Source organism: Acomys russatus, chromosome 1 (genome assembly GCF_903995435.1).
Source record: "Acomys russatus chromosome 1, mAcoRus1.1, whole genome shotgun sequence".
Taxonomy (NCBI): Eukaryota; Metazoa; Chordata; class Mammalia; order Rodentia; family Muridae; genus Acomys; species Acomys russatus.
Window position 1 is genome coordinate 26,128,210 of NC_067137.1, and position 21,227 is coordinate 26,149,436.

At 39.2% G+C, this 21,227-nt stretch overlaps 1 protein-coding gene across 3 annotated transcripts in view; it reads left to right on the forward strand.

Annotated features, from left to right (window-relative positions):
• The window catches only part of Atad2b (ATPase family AAA domain containing 2B), a 141,290-nt gene that overhangs the window by 51,504 nt on the left and 68,559 nt on the right, over positions 1-21,227 (forward strand). For all 3 annotated transcript variants that reach the window (XM_051143225.1, XM_051143214.1, XM_051143219.1), the window contains exons 9-15: positions 780-878; positions 4,067-4,178; positions 7,101-7,216; positions 7,660-7,834; positions 10,605-10,693; positions 16,942-17,101; positions 19,752-19,842. In XM_051143225.1, coding sequence (XP_050999182.1) covers positions 780-878; positions 4,067-4,178; positions 7,101-7,216; positions 7,660-7,834; positions 10,605-10,693; positions 16,942-17,101; positions 19,752-19,842 — 842 coding nt within the window. The remainder of the gene's footprint in view (positions 1-779; positions 879-4,066; positions 4,179-7,100; positions 7,217-7,659; positions 7,835-10,604; positions 10,694-16,941; positions 17,102-19,751; positions 19,843-21,227) is intronic.

A 21,227-nucleotide genomic window follows, 5' to 3' on the forward strand; every position in this document is an offset into this window, starting at 1 on the left:
GGAATGGAGCCTGGGTCCTCTATCAGAACAGCCAGGGCCGAGCCATCTCATTAGCTCCTTTTTACTTATTTTGAGATAGAATTTTATTATGTTGTCCAAGCTGATTGGGTTCAGAATACCTTGCCTCATGCTCTTCCCAAATACTTTAGATTATAGACATAAATCATTATGTCTGGCTAAGTATATTCTTTTCATTAAAAATATTTTTATGCATTTGATAAGACTTCAGAGTGGATAGAAGAGTCTTTGGTGGGAAATTAAAGCCTTCATTTTCCTGTAAACAAGTATTTTTACTTTTTAAAATGATTGAACTATTTCTGATAATTTGGGAAAGGAAGAATAATAAGGAAGACAACAAATGTCCTGCTTTCTGAATTTGATCTTATAACAATGGCAGATACTTTCTCTAAATCTGAATGTAAGTTTGTTGCTTGATTCTAAACTACCACATTGAAAACTTACAGGTGCTCTGTTCTCTTGTTCTTATTCTCTGCGAAATTTAACCTTCATTTCTTGGTAAATGTAGACTGCATAAAGACAGTGATCTGAGTAAATATTTGCTGAGTGAATAAATGGATTTTTCTCCTGAGCTAATTGTAGATATAATAAGAATGTTTTATAAAGCTATCACTGGCCAGGTTGTAGCTTAGTGGTGGAGGAGGTACTCTGCATATGGAAGGCCTTGGGGTTAAGAGCACCACCAAAGCAAGAAGGACACAGAAGACAGAGTTGGAAAGCTAGTGGATGCTATAATGGTTTTCATATTTACTTTCCAATAGGAGGAAGAAGCATGCCATTCATAGTAGTGACACTACTTCTTCTGATGAAGAACGCTTTGAAAGAAGGAAATCAAAAAGTATGGCAAGAGCAAGAAATAGGTTAGTAAATTGTTTAGTGATACTTCTGGGGTAGAAGAGAAAAACATTTTTCTTTTTTAAAAGATAGATTTCTCATCTATAGTGACATTTTATTAATGCTAGTATTTTAAATATTTTGCGCGCGCGCATGCGCGCGTGTGTGTCTCTCTGTGTGTGTATACTTATTTGCTCAGCAATTTTTGGAGTCAGTTCTCTCCTTCCAGTATGTGCTCCTGGTATTGGACTCCGGTCATCAGGCTTGGTGATAAATGCCTTTACCTTTTGAGCCATCTTGCTAGCCCTTATTTATTTGCTTTTATTTTACATGTGTGTTTGCTTGCATGTATGTCTGTGTACCATGTGCATATCTCGTGCTGATGGAGGCCAGAAGAGGGCATCAGATCCCTGGAGCTGGAGTTACAGATGACTGTGAGCTGCCGTGTGGGTCTTGGGAACGGAACCTCAGTCTTCTGCAAGAACAGCCAGTACTCTTAACCACTGAGCTGTTTTTTCAGTCTCAGGTTTTGTTTGGTGTTTGGTTTTTTTTTGTTTTGTTTTTTTGTTTTTTTTTTTTTTTTTTTTTTGAGACAAAGTTTCTTTGTGTAGTCTTGGCTGTCCTGGACTCACTTTGTAGACCATGCTGGCCTCGAACTCAGCAGAGAATCCACATGCCTCTGCCTCCCAAGTGCTGGGATTAAAGGTGGGTGCCACCACATCTGGCTTCAACCTCAGTATTTTAAATATTTTTTCACTTGAGATAGTACTACTTTATAATTCTTACAGTGGGACTCTAACCTTGTGATAGGTCTCTTAAATTATTTATTCTATAAGCACCAAAGTCAAGTAATGTTGAAAAGGAAAAGGAGGGAGAGGAAAGGACATCAGGCCAGCTTGTGTGGTAGTGCCTTCTTTCCCCTGTATTTCCTTTCAACACATATCCATTTCATGAGGCCGATCTTTCATACTTATAATGAGTGTAGCTCTCAGGAGCCTTTGGATAAAAAAAATGAAAACCAAAAACCAAAAACCAAACCAAACCAAAACAGGGTTCTGTTACATAGCCCAGGTTGGCTTTGAACTAACTGTCCTATTTCAAGCCTATCAAATGCTTGAGATCTCCAGTGTACACCATCCAATAGGAGAGTTTTGGCTGTGTGTGCGTGTAAAAAGTAGAACAATTGACTGATTAATATATAGCTAACTAAACTGCAGCAAGTTAAGCAAAATTTTCTTTTGTTTTTCTTTTTCTTTCTTTCTTTCTTTTTTTTTTTTTTTTTTTTTTTTTTTTTTTTTTGAGACAGGGTTTCTCTGTGTAGCCCTAGTTGTCCCCAAACTCACAGAAATCTGCCTGCCTCTTCTTCCTGAGTGCTGGGATTCAAGGTGTCCACCCTCACCCCCCTAAATTTTCTATTTCACATTTATAATGAGGTAATTTTAATGATCTGACATTTAGCAAGTACTTGTGCTTTGACCACATAACAGCTATTGTAGAAATACAACATTTTTAGGTAACCATTTTCATGTTTATGTTATCTTTTGAATGATGGAGAGACGATGTGAGAGAAGAGTCTCAGTCTGTTCAGTTGTTTGAGACAGGGTCTTCTGTGCTTCCCAGGCTGGCCCCTCAGAGACCCTCCTGCCTGTGCCTCCCGAGTGCTGGGCTAGAGTAGCCTGGCCTGGGCTCCACCTCTTAAAGGTCCTATGACTCATATCACTACACTGAGGACTAAGCTCCCAGCTTTTCTTATTGGGAGATGTTAAGTTCTTTGAGAAAATAGATTAATCATCATGTTTGCTATATCTGGTGAGTAACTGATTTGGTCACTTGAAAAGCATGTAGGAAGATTAGTTTACAATATGAAACCTTTGGTGCTTTCTAGGTTATAATAAAGCAGATGAAAAATCATGTATAAGATTTTTCTATATTTTTATTTTTTAAACTTTTCATTGATTCTTTGTGAGTTTGATGTCATGTACCCAGTCCTACTCAACTCCACACTTGCAATCTCCTTCCAAAAACAAAACTCCCACACACAAACACACACACATACAAGACACAGCATAGAAAACATCTCATCATGGAAGCCATGCCACAGTGTGTCCAACAGTACACCCCTCTGTCCACACATCTTCATTTACAAATGTTCATTGCAATGAGTTAATGGTCTGGCTAGAAGTCTCTGACTTCTGTGACACCACCAATATTGGATCCTCACCGGAACTCCTCCTAGTTATCCTCTTGTTGCCCTGCAGTTTTGGATCAGCAGGACCAGCCCTTTGATGCACCCCAACAGTTCACATATGATGTAGATTTTGAGGTGGGCCAACTCAAAGCCCTGGATCCCGGCCTGGGTAGTAGCTTAGCTGGCCAACCCTCCAGCTCTCCCTTATCCATACTACCAGGGTGAACTCTCCAGCCCTTTTTCTGCTAGGCTACCCAATGCAGTCATCTGCAGGAGGGCAGGGTTAGCTCTCAAGGTCTCATGTCCTTGGGGCCAGCTCACACACACCCATGCCTCCAGAGCCAGCTCCACTGTGCTGCCCAGTCCAGGCATGGGGCCTATTCTCCCAAGTGTTGCAGCCAGCGAGGGGCTGCACCAGCTTTCCTGCTCTCATATCCTCAAGGCTGGCTCACCCATGCTTTTGCCATCGGGGCAAGCTCCACTGTGTTGCTCAGGGGAGGTGCAGGGCCTGCCTGTTCTCCTGGGTACTACAACCAATGAGGGGCAGGCATAGCATTCTCTAGCTCTCATGGCCTTGGGGCCAGTTCTCCTGAATACAGTAGGTCATCACCCCTGCATCCATACCACCTCATGGCAGATGAGTGGTGGGGCCAGTTCTTCTTCGTTCTCACTCCCAGGTTTGGTTCACCCATGCCTCCTCCACCAGGGCCTGCTCCACTGTGCTGCCCAGGGAAGGTGCAGGACCCGTGTTAAAGATTTTTAACTTATTTTGACATTAAAATGTGAAGGATCAAACCAATTAAACAGTTATTTATTTATTTTGTGTTTGTTCGCCACCATGCACATGTGTGAAGGTCAGAGGACACCCTGTGGGAGCTGATGCTTTTCCTCCCATCATGTGGGTCCCAGGGATCCAATTCAGGTCTTCAGGTTGGTGGCAAGAGCCTGTCTCCATTGAGTCATCTCACTGGTCCCCTAAATGTAAAGGTTTTAATGCCTTTTATCTTCATGTCTTATACATTTCAGATGTTTGCCTATGAATTTCAGAGCAGAAGATTTAGCTAGTGACATTCTCCGAGAACGGGTGAAAGTGGGTGCAAGTTTGGCTGATGTTGATCCGATGAACATTGATAAATCAGTAAGTTTGTAAATGCTTTCCTGGAGTAGCTTTTTTGTTTTGTTTTTAAGTTTTCCTTATTTTTAAAACAACATATGAAAATGTAGAAACTCAGATATAACTAGCATTAATACTTTTATGTGTATGTTTTGGATCCTCAAAACCTTGGTTACATGTGCCACTTAGTCAAGTCTTTTTCTGCGTTTGTTATTAGAATATATAGCAGATGCCAGGCATATGGCCTTTAACCCCATATTCAGGAGGCAGAGGCAGGTGAGTCTCTGAGTTCAAAGCCAGTCTGGTCTACAAATCATATTTCAGGTCAGCCAGGGCTACACAGAGAATCCCTGTCTCAAAAAAGAACCAAAAAACAAAAGAACAAACAAACAAAACCCCAAAAAGAAAAAAAGAACATGTAGCAGATAGGAAATGAAGCTGAGAGGGTTTTACGCTCTGTATACCAGAGAAGCCCATGGCTGTTGCTGGAAGCACCTGTTTCCATAATCACGCTTGCGTTTTATGTACTTTACTCTGGCTGGGTTGTTGCTAATGAGTTTTTGGTATTACAGGGGCTGGTTCGGCATTATTTGTAATTTCTAATTGCAGCAAAATAAGTGGATTGGAGAGAATTAAGGAATTCAAAGGTGATGGAATTTAATGAGTTGATTGCTTTTGGAGAATGACAGAAACAGTGTACTGTGCTGGTTTCTGACTTAAATAGGTAGATAAAACACAGACTGGAGAGGCATTGGGTGTTCATTATCTGATGTAGAGTATACAAGATGAGGAATAGGACGGGAAGGGCTAATTGACTGTACATGGTAGAGGTATCTGTGGCATACCCCAAGGAGAAGTTACTTGTGAGCAATTGTCTGGTCTGGTATAAAGTAGACATAGCTGGCTAGAAATTTAGGTGTCATCAATGTAAACACTGTTGAAGTTGCTATGGAATAGTACTGCACAACCAAGAATCTGTGTTTTTATGGGTCTCTTGCATCTCTATACAATGTAATTTAATTCTTATATGTGATTTAAAAGAAGTTATGAAAATAGACTTGCATATACATTATCTCCAAATATATATTATCTCCATAATATACATACACATACACACACATACATATTTCTTTTTCCCCCCAGACAGGGTTTCTTTATGTAGCTTTGGCTATCTTGGACTCCCTTCGTAGATCAGGCTGGCCTTGCAATCTGCCTGCCTCTGCCTTCCGACTGCAGAGATTAAAGGCATGTGCCACCACGCTCGGCTATCTTCATATATATTATCTTCCAATCAGAGTGATAGAGTAAGATATTGGTTTCACTAACTAGGAAGGACTAGAGGAAAATTTAGATTATGTATATACTGAGTCTCTAGAAAATAGAATAGTTTTTTGAGGACCTTATCTCTCTTCTCTTTAGATTTGGTTTACTAGTACTTTACTCTTTTTTCTGCACCAGTCAGGGTTTCTCTGTGTAGCCTTGGCTGTCCTGGACTTGGCTTGAAGACCAGGCTGGCCTTGAACCCACAATGATCCACCTGCCTCTGCCTCCTCGAGTGCTGGGATTACAGGCATGTGCCACCACAACCTGGCTCAATACTTTACTTTTATACGTCTATTTATTTAATTTATTTATTGATTGATTGATTTTTCGAGACAGGGTTTCTCTGTGTAGCCTTGGCCATCCTGGACTCACTTTGTAGACCAGGCTGGCCTCGAACTCACAGCGATCTGCCTGCCTCTGCCTCCCGAGTGCTGGGATTAAAGGCGTGCGCCACTACGCCCAGCTCTTAAGTCTATTTATTTAAAAAAGTCTATTTATTAACTTTAGATGTCTCTGCCTGTCAATTTTATTTTGATAACATATATAAGAAAATTTAGCTTCTTTTAGAATATTTCTGTTTTTGATCTGCATCAATTTTTACAGCTTATTTTTCCTGTCATAATAAGAAGACATTCTCAAGTTCCACAGTAGAATGAGAAGCAGAGAAAGGGCTCTAGCAGAGTCCAATAGGCAATACCTGTTAACATTCTGCAAAATTTTCTTTTGGCGTTTTTTTTTTTCTGTGTACTTTCTTTACAAAGTCTTAGTTGGTGTGACTGCTGTGAGTGAGAGGAGCAGTGTCTGTGGTGTATCAGTGCTCCCCTGTTTCTTCATTGTTCTTCCTTATGCAGAAAAATTAAGTTTCTTTCTTAGTAGAGGAATTAAATACTGAAGAGTAATGTTTTTTGTTTGACTATGTTGTGTTTTGGAGAACCCCTGTGGTAGCTAAGGTTTTCCTGCTCTGTCTACAAACTAAATTTTGTCTGGGGGTGGGGGAGACCGCATCACCTCAGCTGAGGATGCATAAGATACGTGAGGCATTGAAAGGCATTTGAAGTGTTAGTGTATAAACACAATAGCATCTTCTGTAGGCTTGTTACTGTTTCAGGCTGGGCGTTGATCTTATTCCTGAGTTGCTTGATTTATTTGCCTCAGTTAAATTTTACATTTCACTTTTTTTTTTTTTTTTTACAGTTATCTGTATATAGTCAAAACTTATTTGTATATGTGCTTAAAAACTTCTGAAGGGTGGAGGCAAAGGCAGATGGCTCTCTGAGTTTGAGGCTAGCCTGGTCTACAGAAGTGAGTTTCATGACAGCTAGGATTACATAGATAAACCATGTCTTGAAAAAAGAAAACAAACAAACAAAAAGGAAAATAAAACAAAACTGAAGGAATCTATTTCTGAATCATAGAACTCATAAATTAAAAAAAAATGTATAGAATGGGGCTGGATGTGGTGTTAAATGCCTTTAATTCTAGCACTTGGGAGCCAGAAGCAGGCATATCTCTGATTTAAGGCCAGCCAGGGTTATATAGTAGGACTTTGACTCAAAACCAAACAGACAAAATTATAGAACCTATAAAATCACTTTATATTAAATTTCCCCCTTTTTCCCCAAGGTGCGGTTTGATAGCATAGGTGGATTGAGCCATCATATCCATGCTTTGAAGGAGATGGTAGTTTTTCCACTTTTATATCCAGAAATTTTTGAAAAATTTAAAATTCAGCCTCCAAGGTATGTCATGTATTAGATGTTTATTATTATTGTACTATTATTTTTAAATGATTGAATGTCAATTAATTTGTCTTCGATTATAAACATTTCATATACATATTTATTTGACATGTTCTGACAATGACGATTAGGAGTTACTATGTAGAGCTCAAAGGCTTGCTTTCCATTTTGGAGTTTAGAAGTCATGCACAAGATGAGATTAATGGAGATGTGAAATTCCAGGCCTTGCAGAATTGTTCTATACTTTTAACCCTTTCTTGTTGTAGGAGTTTGGTCCTTTGAGGACTCAGCAAAGTGAAATTTTTACAGATGCACTAGAAAAAGCTTTATCAGTGTTTCATTACTATATAGTAATCTAAGAGTATATGTGGGAGAGAGCTATCCTAACTTGATAATCATTGGTGATAACATTAATTATTTTATTTCATTTCTTCTTCTGCTAGGGGCTGTTTGTTTTATGGTCCTCCTGGCACAGGTAAAACCTTGGTTGCCAGAGCATTAGCTAATGAATGCAGTCAAGGAGACAAAAAGGTGGCATTTTTCATGCGAAAAGGAGCAGACTGCTTGAGCAAGTGGGTTGGGGAGTCGGAAAGGCAACTTAGGCTTCTTTTTGACCAGGTAAGAAAACCAGCTAATTCATGGGCGTATTTTTTTTTAAAGAATATTATATTTTGTCTGCAAATGCAGTTATGAAGAGACATATATTCTAATTAGTATGTGAAATTTAGAATCAGTAATTTAAATTGTAAGCCTTAAAGGTGTACTTATCTTCTGTTACTTGTGGGAAATAGGTTCCAGCAGCCCTAGGATTCTAAAATCGACAGATGTTCAAGTCTAGCATGTAAAATAATAAAGGATTTAAATGTAGCTTATATACATCTTTTCATATGTTAAACATCATCTTTATATTTCTTCTTATATATATACTATGTAAATAGTTTGGCAGGCATGTCTAACCTTTTGACATCACAAGAACATGTTTTCTGTGTTGAATTCACGCTCTAGAACTGTACAATTGAATTAAAACAAAACAAAACACCCCAGAATGATCACACACAAAAATATCTCATAATATTTTATGTAAATTTACAGTCTTGTGTTGGGCTGTATTTATAGATCTGTGGCACATCGGTCATAGGTCGGACATATCTGTTACTTTAGGAAATAATGGCAAGGACAAAAGTCTTTGTATGTGTTTGATACAGGTACAGTTTTTTAAAGTACGATTTTTATCTGTAGCTGATTGAAACATGCATAAGTTGTGCAGGGCTTGTGGATGTGGGAACTGCTTATATTTAATCCTGTTTCTCTAGTACATTTGAATATTTATGATTGTTCATAACACTTATTGTGGTGACTATTGTGGGTACAGTACCATGTTAGGTACCACTGGAATACTGTGATGTAAAGTAGTATTAGATTACAGTCTTATTGAAGAAATGGTACAGATATAAAATGTTAATTATTTGTGGAATCTCATAAAACAGTGTGCTGTTTATTATTATATTGTTGTATAGTAGGTGTGTTTCTGTCAGTGTGGTGAATTACCTGATACTTAGCTTATGAGGAGAACAAGTGTACCTGGTATTACTTTTGGCGGCTGTAGTCCTTGCTGATTGGTGCCTTGGGTTTCAACCTGTGGTAAGATAGTGCATGATGGTGGAGGATGTGGCAGAACAAAACTTTTGATATTTTAGCTCATTAGCCAAGAAGGAAAGGGTGAAATATTAGTAGACCAGGGTCCCACTGTCTCCTTCAAGATGTGCCTTCAGAGACCTAAGCCCCCCATTAGGCCCCACCTCCTATATATTTTACTACCTTGTAATCTAAGTGCCATCCTAAAGGTTCAGAAAATCATACCAGATTATAAATACATGGCTGGTAGGATTCAGAAATAAAAGAGTGCTTTGAAAAGGCAGAACGAGGGGCTGGAGAGATGGCTCAGTGGTTAAGAGCACCACCTGCTCTTCCAAAGGTCCTGAGTTCAATTCCCAGCAACCACATGGTGGCTCACAACCATCTGTAATGTGATATGGCTCCCTCTTCTGGCTTGCAGGAGTACACTCAGGCAGAGCACTGTATACATAATAATAAGTAAATATTAAAAAAAAAAAAGGCAGAATGAAATGAAATGAGGAGGCTAAATGTAACAGTGACTTTTTCCCCCCAAAATAGAACATTGCAGTATGCAGTTGTTCCAGATATTTTTATTATTATTACTATATGTAAAGGCCCTGGTTCAATCTCTAGAATCATAGCAAGTAAGCAAAATAAAGGGAATCTCATTCCTGATCCAATCCCAGCACTCGGGAGGCCGAGACTGGCAGATTGCTGTGAGTTTGAGGCCAGCCTGGTCTACAAAGTCTAGGACAGTCAAGGGTACACAGAGAAACCCTATCTCGAAAAATATCCAAAACAAACCAACCAAAAACCAAACCAAAACAAACAAAAAATTAGTCCTAATATTAAGTTTTCATGTGGTTACTACATTTAGTGAAGGAAGTGTTATAATGACAATTCATTTTATATTTGATTAAGCCCCAATAAATATATGTGAATAAAAAACATGGTTAGGAATTTATTAGCTAGCCGGGCAGTGGTGGCGCACACCTTTAATTCCACCACTTGGGAGGCACAGGCAGGTGGATCTCTGAGTTTAGGGGCAGCCTGGTTTACAAAGTGAGTCTAGAACAGCTAAAGCTACACAGAGAAACCCTGTCTTGAAACTCCCTCCCCAAAAGAATTTATTAGCCATACATTTCTGTGGTGATAGGTGTAAAACCCTCTGTAAGCCAGCTTTGGTGGCTAACTCCTCTAACGCCAGCAGTTGAGATGCTGGGGCCAGCCTGGTCCTCATAGACTACAAAATGAAAATCTCAAAACAAAACACCCTTTACTCCATAATGTGACACATGGCTCGTGAGACATCCAAACATCATTTAAAAGTTAGTGGTGTGGAAAAGGGCCTAGTGGGGCCCACCTTTCATCCCAGCCCCTAGGAGGCAGAGCGAGGGGGCTCTGTGACTAAAAGGTCCTCCTGGTTTACATAGCAAGGTTCAGGCCAGTCAGGGCTACATAGTGAGACCCTTGGTTCAATTTTCATTATTATAAACAGTAGTTGTGGGCTGTGGAACACCTTACTCTGTTGGTAATGTTTCCTTTTTACTGTAGTGTTTTCTTGTTTTTGTTTTTTGTTTTTTAGATTCTAGGGATTGAACGCAGGTCCTTGTACACATTAGGAAAATGATCTACAATTCAGTTATATTCCCCAGCTCTACTGTGTGCTTTTAATACCTTACTGCATGTTGTACTATTTGCTCTTATGTTTATTATTAAGAAACTATTAAATAATTCAAAAGTGAAATTAATATTAATTTTCTTTTACTAGGCATATTTGATGAGGCCTTCTATAATATTTTTTGATGAAATAGATGGATTAGCTCCAGTTCGCTCTAGTAGACAAGATCAGATCCACAGGTAATCTTTCCTGAACTGACTGCATTGATTTCTTTTCACTTTTTGATGTAGTATTTGGCTTTAGTCCTTGGTTACATACTTGAAGGCTTATAAGAATTTTTAAATTTGTCTATTTCTTGGAGGTTTCTTCACTAAACACAGGATTCATTTATAATCTATAGTGAGTTGGCTGACCATGGTCTGTGCTACTGAGATAGTCCTCCTGTGAATATTTGTATTTGTGAATTCTGTGTGTGTATTTCATTTCTTTCTGGGTAGATATCTAAGATAGCAATTATGTATCTATAATAAATGTTTACATTTACAAGTTAACACTTTTTTTAAAAAAGGTATTTTTTAAATTGCATTGTGTGTGTGTGTGTGTGTGTGTGTGTGTGTGTGTGTGTGTGTGTGTGTGTGTGTGTACATTCAGGCTGTCTTGCTTGGTGGCAAGCTATCTTACCTGCTTAGTCATCTTGCCAAACTTTTAAAATTTTGTTCTTTTAAGATAGGGTTGTACTATGTAGCCGTGGCTTGGAACTCACTAAACTGGGCTAGCTTCAAACTCACAGAGATCTCCCTGTTTCTGTCTATTGAGTAATGGGAATAAAGGCATCTGCCACCACACCACACAAAAATCTTAAGAACAGTGTTTATGTGTTCATTCATTCATTCATTTGTTCGTTCTTTAAAAAAATTTTTTTTTTTTTAATTAAATTGTGTAGCTCAAGCAGCAGAGCACATCTTTGCCATGATATGTGTGTGGAGATGAGGGACAACTTTTGGGTGCTACTTCTCTCCTACCATGTGGGTCCTAGGGATGGAACTTGGGCTTTCAGGGTTTGCATCAAGGGCCTTTACCTACGGAGCCATTGCTCTGGTCTCACTGTCCTGTGATCTTTGAGAATTTAAATTGTTCTTTATCCCCAGAGTTGAGATTATGAATGTGTGACACCATGCCTAGCTTTTGGGTTATTAATTCCACTCTTGTTGTTTTATTTGACAGTGATTATTTAGAAAGGTGTCTAATTCACAAATACAGTCATTTACCACACCATGATGTTTTAATCATTGATTGGTCATGCACATTTTGCCACAGTGACCCTATTTTATTTCTCGTTCTGAAGGTGGTTAGTCAGTCAGGTTTCTGCCACAATCTGTCCATGACTTGTGGTCAGCCTAAATCCTCTACCCTAATCTACTGCTGTAACCTCAGCTTCCACGTAGTTATGCCCATCTTTGTCTAGTGCCACATGCCATTATTGGGCCCAGGAACCTGCCACCATTCTCGAGAAGCATCCACTTTGCATGTTTATGAACCACAGTGAGTGCCACCAATATTTTTGGGTATCTGACATCTGACTCTAGAATGCCATTTTATCCTTGAGGCTTTTGGAAATAGAAGGAGTTTTGACCCTCTGCCCATGTGCCACATCCAGATCTACTGATAGCCATAAAAGAAGTCTTAGAGCTGAAGTACTGGAACCAAAGCCTACATAGTTTACAAAACCAGCACTTGTAGACACATTTTCAAAGACAGATGTCTCATATGAGTGCCAGATAAAGGGGCAGAGATACCTGTCAGCCAGATTGATGGATGTCCCTGTAAGCTCACAAAAATCATGAGAAAAGCAATAATGACAATGGTGCTCAGTAGCTAGCTCTCAAGCAATAGATCTCAAAGGAAAAAATATAAGTGATAAGAAAGAATTCTGCAGAGTAAGTGTAATGAAACTGAATGAGATTCAAGTGAATACAGACAACATTTAGAAAACAATTCATGATATGAATAGGCAGATTTGGGCCCAGGGGTCCCGCTCAAACTAAGGCACCAGCCAAGGACAATACAGGAGGTAAACTTTAAACCCCTTCCCAGATCTAGCCAATGGTCAGAATATTCTCCACAGTTGAGTGGAGAGTGTGATATGACTTTCTCACGTACTATGGTGCCTCACATTTGACCATGTCCCCTGGAGGGGGAGACCTGGCGGCACTCAGAGGAAGGACAGCAAGTAGCCAAGAAGAGACTTGATACCCTATGAGAATATATAGGGGGAGGTGATCCCCCTCAGGAACAGTCATAGGGGAGGGGAATAATGGGAAAATGGGGGGGGGGGGAGGAATGGGTGGATACAAGGGATGGGATAAACATTGAGATGTAACAAGAATAAATTAATAAAAAAAAAAGGAAATTCAATAATTCAAATAAAAAATAGTATTAGAGGAGAAAAGGGGATTCCTCAGAATAAATCAAAGTGGGATTCTGGAGAGATGGCCGAGTGCTTGGTGGACATGAGGACCGAAGTTCAGATCCCAACACAACATGGAACGATCCATGCATCTTAGGATTGCTCATGACTTTGGCTCTAAGGGATTGGGTGCCACTCTGGCCTCCAACGTTTGATGTGTACCTGCATGCACATGTGCATACACACATGAATACACAGACATACACATGCACACACCCACACATACACACATGCACACACTCCCCTTTAAAAATACAAAAGATTGGTGAAACAGAGTAGATTAAAGGAAAAAAACCCCCAACCGAACAAAAGTGTGTATATAACATAACAGAATCTAAGAGTTATAATAAAAAGCAATACTTACAAAGGCAATTCATTGCAGCAAGCCCAAAATAAAAATTAAATTTCAAATAAATAATTTAGTGGTGTATCTAGTGGATATAGAAAAACAAGAATAAACCAAACACAAGTTAGTAAAAGGAAGACGTGATGATCAGAAAGAAATAAATGGAAATTTATAAACATAAAAATAAAGAGATCTATGATGGGAAAGATTTTTTTTTTTCCTGAGATAGGGTTTCTCTGTTTCTTTGTGTTACCTTGACTATCTTGGACTCACTGGCCTCGAACTCAGTGATCCCCCTGCCTCTGCCTCCCAAGTGCTGGGATTAAAGGCATGTGCCACCACTGCCTGGAGAAAGATTTATTTTTAATGATAATATTGACAAACCTCAAGTTAGAGTAATCAGAAAAAAATAGAGAAAATCCTCAAATAAATGCAATTTCAAATAAACAAATATTTAATCACTAGTATAAAATATAACAATGGGGATTATTATGAAAAACTAAATGTTAACAGGAAACTGTAAAACAAAAGGATAACATTTTTTGGTCATATTACCTACTGAAATTGAACACGGAGAATAGAAAATTTGTATAGACTGGTAATAACTAACAAGATTGAGCTCAACATGGTGATACACGTGTATAACCGTAGCGCTTAGGAGATGGAGGCAGGAGGATAAGGAGTTCAAGGACAGCCTTAGCAGTTGACGCTAGCCTAGCGGGGATGAGACCCTGTTTCAAAACAGTAACAAAAAACTAAATATGAAACAAAACAAACAAACAAAAAACTGAATCATTAGTGAAAAAGACACCCAGTAGAGAAAAGGCCAAGAGCAATTACTTCATTGCTGAATTTAACCAGACTTTTAAAGAAAATACTAATATTTATTCTTTTCTATCTGTTCCAAAAATTTGAAATGTTGGGAACTCTTCCAAACCCATTTTATGAGGCTAACAGCATCCTAATATTAAAAACTGGACAAAGCCACCACCACAACAAAACCTATAGACCAGTGTCTCTGATGAGTATAAATGCCTACGTTTTTATAGAATACATTAGCACAGCACATCAAAAACCATCCATTTCAATCAAGTGAGATTTTGTTCTAGTGATCTCAGGATGGTTCATCATATAAAAAGCACTAAACACAATATTATATCTTCATTGTTTACTTTCTCATTACTGTGTCAACATACCTGACAAAAGTAAGGAGGAAAGATAGATTTGGCTCATGGTTTCAGATGTCTCAGTTGGTCATGGCCAGCTCTTTTGTTTCTAGGTGTATGATAAGAGAGCCCAGGAGTGAGTGTAAGTGGTGGAGCAGATTTGCCCATCTTATGGGAGCCAGGAAGTAGAGAGAATAGAATGAACAGGAACCAGGGGAAAACAAAATACCCAATAATAGGTGCTAGTGACCTTCTTCCCCCAGTTAGACCCTACTTTTTACTTTTAACTACCTCTCAACATGCATGATGTTAGGCGCTTATAAGGAATTGATCTGTTGCTTAAAATTTCCAGGGTCACTTCTTGAAAACCAGCTACACCTGGCAACCACGCCCCTAAATATGTGGGCTTGTGGGAGACAATTTATATTCAAGCCTGATTGAGTACTCAATTGAATGAAGGGCAAGATGCAGATAAATGATTTGATAATTTTTTTAATCCATCAGATATGGAAGGATCCAACTGCAACATAATGCTGGTTGTGTATGGCAAAACCCTGGCAGCATACCGAGTGGACAAAAGCTGCGTGTTATGTTATCATCTGGAACAACATAAGTGTGTCTACCCTCACAGCACTTGTTCAGTTTAGTACTTGAAATTTTAGCCAGATTAGGCAAAATAAGGAAATAAAAAGTGTGTAAATAAGATGCTAAAGGATGCAAATTATTGTTGGATAACATTATTGATTATATAGAAAAATAAATGGATTCCATTGAAAGGTTTTTAGAACTTATAAACAAATTCAGTAAAGTTGCAGTATACAAAACTGACATACCAACTCTGTCACAATGCATCAGTGGGTAAAGGTGCCTGCTTCCAAGCCTGTTCAATCCTTGGCGCCCATATGGTGGAAAGACAGAGCCAGCTCACCAAGTTGTCCTCTGTTTTCCACATGCATGCCGTGATACACATGCATCCCTTTGCACAAATAAAATGTTAAAAGAAACAAAATTAGTAGCACTTTTCTACAATAATACTAAGTTGTTGAGAAATCAAGAAAGCAAGTGCAACACAATACAAACAAAATATCTATTTATGAAAATACAAAACATTGATAAAGAGATTGAAGAAGGGGACTGGAGAGATGGCTTACTGGTTAAGACCAGTTGTTCTTCTAGAGGACCAGAGTTTGGTTCCCAGCACCCATGTTGGGTGGGTTATAACTGTAACTCCAGCTCCAGGGTACCTTCTTCTGGTCTATACAGACTCCCATATACACATGTTCACACACACACACACACACACACACACACACACACACACACACACACACACACAAAATAAAAATTTAAAGAGACTGAATAGGACAAAATGGAAATGGTAAAAATGTAAAAGATATCTTCATTGGTTAGTATCATTAAAAGGTTCAAACTACGTAAAGCAAGTTATACTTCAATGCAATTCCACTCAGACTATCATTGACACTCTTCAGAAACCTAGATGAAGAGAGCACTAAAATTGATGTGAAAGCACAAAACACTCTGAGTAGTCAGAGAAATCCTGTGAACTTGAAAACTAGAAACATTATAACATTTAATTTCAAGCCATACTACAGAGACATAGTAACCCAAGCAGGATGCTGTTGCCAAAATAAGATACATAGACTAATTGAGTAGAAGAGATGCCAGAACTAAACCAATGTGTCTGTAGTCAACTAATTTCCAACAGAAGTGTCAAAATCAAACATTTAAGAAAGACGACTCTTCAATAAATGGTGCTAGTATTTCCTCAGTTGAAGTGTTACCTCAACGTCCCACTATATACAAAACCAATTCTAAATGGGCTCTAAGCTAACGGTGAGGTTGGGAACTTCTGGAACACAACAGTACCATCAGTTGAGGACCTAGCATCCAAAACATGGGCCTGTGTGAGTTGTTTCAGTTTCAAATCAGACCAGTGGCTGCACATAAATTTATAATTACAGATACTACCCCACTTCTATTCTCGGTAAGATGCGTATGTCATAAATTTTCAGCCATCCAATTAGAAAGCACAAGTTACAGACATCCTCTAAACATAAACTGCTAGCACATTTCTCTTTTGTTTATAATTTTTAAAAATACAGTTAGAATACAGTGTGTTTGGGAGGAAAAAATTTTTTTGGCATGGTTGCATATTCCGGCAATTGTTTCAGCAGTAAAAATAAAACAAGAGTAGGAGTGAAAACAGTTGGTAAACTGTGAGAAACACTATTGCTAGAAATAAGGGAGCTATAGATACCATACATTTCCAGATAGGGAAACAAATGGATAATGCCAAGATTGTCCTCTACTAAAAATAGGCTACTGTAATCCCCTACCCCCAATATTCTGTGCTCTTTCAATATAGATTTCTTTGTATTGTATTCTTTGTATTTGTGATACAAATAATATTTAAGACTTAGTTATTATAGCACTAATGTTTGCACTTTTTCTTTCATTAAGATTTACCTGGGCTTTTTTTTTAAACAGCTCTATAGTGTCAACCCTCCTTGCTCTTATGGATGGATTAGATAACAGAGGCGAAATTGTTGTTATTGGTGCTACAAACAGACTTGACTCTATAGACCCTGCGCTCAGGAGACCTGGTCGATTTGACAGAGAATTCCTTTTCAACCTGCCTGATCAAAGGGTAAGAGAGGTTGTTTATTGTTGTTGATATGTGTGATATGCATGTAACTTGGTTACAAAGCATACACTTTGAAGGCTTTATTCACCCCCCCAACCCCCACCCCCCGTTTTCTTTATTCGCTTTTCATTAGTTTAAATTCAGGAAGGGTGCATCATCACATGGATTCAGTGCCAATGGCCTTCGCAGGAAGGTTACATCGGAATTTGGCATGTTTCCATGGGCCCAAGTTATTTGTCCCTAATTATTCTGGTTTTGTTAGGTTTGCCTTCAGGAGTCCCTATTCTCTCTCTCCCTCCCTCCCTCCCTCCCTTCCTCCCTCCCCCCACATACCTCATCTGCAAACTACCTGACTTAGAGTTGATCCACAAACAAATTAAATGGCTTTCAAATGGTGCCAAGTTGATCTTTGTCAGGACAGCATACATAGAGCCTCTCTTCCTTTTTAAAAATATTTTAATTTTATTATTTGAGAATTTCATAGTTGTATATAATGTTTTAGTCATATCTACCCACCATTTTCTCCCTTCAGATTGCCCTGATTCTTTCTCACTACAACCCATTTTCCTCTCAACTTCATGTTCTTTTAGGTCCCTGCCCCCTTAAAAAATCTCATTGGTCTCCAGCTTGTCACAGAGAAGCCCCTGCCCAAGGTTTCTCTTCTCTCTGCAAGGCCCTGTCCCCCTGCCCTGGCTTTCCCCAGGTCTGAGGCTGACCCCTGTTTCTCTCCATGTTCCCTCTCTTTAACCATCCACTGTCTATTCTAGTTCCACTTCTGAGTAAGATTTAAGCATCCTCCCTTGGTACCTTGCCAGGTCACAGGGGAAGAGGCTGCACTCCATCCTGATGCGACTTGACATGCTGGAATGGGTGGATGGGTAGGGGCTCTTTTCTGAGGAGTAGGGGAAGGTCGAAGGGGGAAGCAGGGAGGGAGGGTGGGACTGGGAGGAGAGTAGGGAGAGGGCTGTGGCCGAGTTGTAAAGTGAATAGCTAATGAAGAAAGAAAGAAAGATAGATAGATAGATCTCATTGAGTCTACTTAGTGCTGTCCATACTAGCACAGTAAATGAGTTTGAGGCCATGCACTGGAGCATGGGCAACTTGCCAGTGGCCACACCCCCAACAGTTCCTTAGCTGGGGGTGGAGCTCTATGCAACCCTTTCCCTCCATGCTAGAATTTTGACTGGCTTGCCTTTTTTGCAGATTGTGTGCAGATAATGACAGCTGTTATGAATTCATGAATTCAGCAGCCTCATCATGTGAGAAAGCAGCATTGTACAACACTGTTGCTTCTCACTCCACCATTCTTTCTGTCTCCTCTGTGATGTTCCCTGAGCCTTGGGGTGGATATAGTCTCACTTTCGTTGCCCAGGTGCAGCTACCAGGGACGTTTCAGTGGCTAGAAGTGGACTTAATTGTAGGAGATAGGGCCAGAGTTGGTACATTCTGCTTTGATACAGAGAAGCATCAATTTGTGACATCTAACAGGAGGCAAAGACAGGGCTTTGGCCCTTCTAGTCCATGGGGGAATATGCTTAACTTATAGGGACACTGTCAGTGTTCTTGGCCTGGCTTGTGGAAGAGACAGATCTATGCCGACTTCTCTGCTCTTACATAGCATTAAGGCCCTGAGACTGGCTAAGCTACCGCATCTTTTGTCTTACAGAATAGACAGTTGGGGTGAGGAATTCAGGAATCAATAGATGTTCTTGGAGCCAAATGAATAGACCATCAGTCGGGGCATAGATGTGATCAATTTGTCACTTGTTGCTAATGAGAAGAGGAAAAAAAGTTTCAGGCATTGTATTAGTAGCATACTTAAGTTACCAACAATTCTCACCATGGCTACATAAACTTGGTTGGAATAGAGCTTGTTCAATTGAGAATTAGAAGAGACTGGAGTCAATAAATATATGTAAACAAATATATGTAAACATTTCATAGTTTTGCTATAAACACAGTCAAGGGCTGTTGTGAATAAAAACAGTATAGCTTAGCGAGTAAAAGCAGTTGTCAGCCAAGTCTGATGACATGAGTTTGATCCCTAGCGTCCACAGAGGAAGCAGGAGAACGGTTCCTCATGGTTTTTCTGTGATGTAATGTGTGTGGACACCCCTATCTACCACCTACTAATAATAATAATTACAATTTAAAAAGTGGTATTATAGAGGCTGAAGAGATAGCTCAGTGGTTAGGAGCACTAGCTGTTATTCCAGAGGTCCTGGGTTCAGTTTCCAGCACCTACATGGCTGTCTGTAATTCCAGTTCCAGGAACACCCTCACATAGACACACATGCAGGCAAAACACCAGTGCACATAAAATAAAAATAAATCTAAAAAACAAATGGTATGACAGAAATAAAATTTAGTTTTAAATTCTAGCCACACATTAGCGATTTCCTTACATTTTATGCCACCAGTATAGTTTTTTTTTGTTTTTGTTTTTTTACCTCTTAGAATATTAATTATCTAAACTTATGGAACAGAAACAAATATCTTAGTTTTTATAACTCATGGGTTGATGGTAAATGCCAAGGTGTTTAATTTTCTTTTAAAACAAATAAGAACTTAGTGTGGGGTTATAGTTAGGACTTGTTGCAGCTAATACTTGAGAAGTAGGTATTGTCTTATGCCACTGTACTCTTCTCCTTAGGCCAGAAAGCACATCTTGCAGATCCACACCAGGGATTGGAATCCAAAACTATCTGATGCATTTTTAGGAGAATTGGCAGAAAAATGTGTTGGTGAGTGCTCCTACTTATATCCTCTGCGTGACATTGCCTGGCCTACTCAGCACCTGTCCTCTCATGTTGACATGTGAATGAGTACAGGGTTATGTCTCTGTGTCTAGATGGCTCTGCATTCATATCTAGAAGTTATAAAAATGTTTCGTTAACGTTTGAACACTTACCTGAAATTCCATCATATCAGGTGTCTGATGAACACAGCTTAGCAGCAGCATGGCTTTCTCTGAATGCTGGCAGCCTTCGTATTGCTACAGTGTCTCCTTTTAGGAATTACCCCTTCTCAGAAATTTTACTAAGAAAAATCTTCTTAAACATAAGAGGAAAAAGGTCCAAGAATGCAAGACTGAAGTCTCCTCTGCTTTGTGGACAGGACAAATGGGCTCAGCCTCACTCCTGTGTCTAGCAGGAAGCTGGGGCAGGGGGGAGGTGCCGAAGAATGCTTACTGCTAGTTGCCAATGTTGCCTCAGATATAAAACTTAACTTTAAATTCATCACAGTGGAAAACCTCACCCACAGAGTAAATAAACATTGCTGTCCTCAAAGGATGAGAGATTGATAACCATAGAAGATAGAACTCCAGGCTTACTTTCTTCTAATTAGGTTTGAAATAAGAGATCAGTAGGAACTGAATATACATGAAGGAAATTTCCATCATTCTTCCTCCTTCCTGGCAAGAGAGCATGTACCAAACCGGTTTTATGTTTTCCTTTCATACTCTGTAAAATATAAAAAACAAACAAGAAAACTACCTGTACCACAAATATTTTAAGTATTATAAAGAAACCCCTCAAATAAATCTACCAATAACATCTATTTGGGAAAACTTTAAAGTTACCAAAACCAAAAAGAACAACTTAGTTTAAAAAAAAATCACTATGATCCACTATCAAATAATTAAAGCTTAAATAGAACATTAGTCCGTTCAGTTAGCTACATCCGAATTATCCTCTTCGTCCACAGGGACATCCACCTCCGAAGCAGCATCCCTCAGCTTTTGAGCCACAAAGACCTCGACATCTTCTGGTGAGGAGAAAACGTAGATCTCTCCAGCACTACTCCAGGTTAAGCTTTGCCTGGTGTAAGAGAGCATGCGCCAGACCCATCTCATGTACATTTGGCTTGATTTTTGCAAAGCCCGTGCTGCTTTATGGGAGAGGGTGGTACTTGGTTAAAACAAAGCAAAAACAAACCCAGTCTGTCTTTCCCTTTTTAGATTTATCCCCTTTTATTTATCATATTATGGTATTAGAGTTCAGATCAGACTGGGAGCCCTTTGTAGATTTTTCTGTGACTGTCACAGAATGATCCTTAATTGAAGTTTACAAACGTCTTTAGGAAGTAAATTTTCAAAGACGTAGCTATTCTAAAATCCTGTTCTATT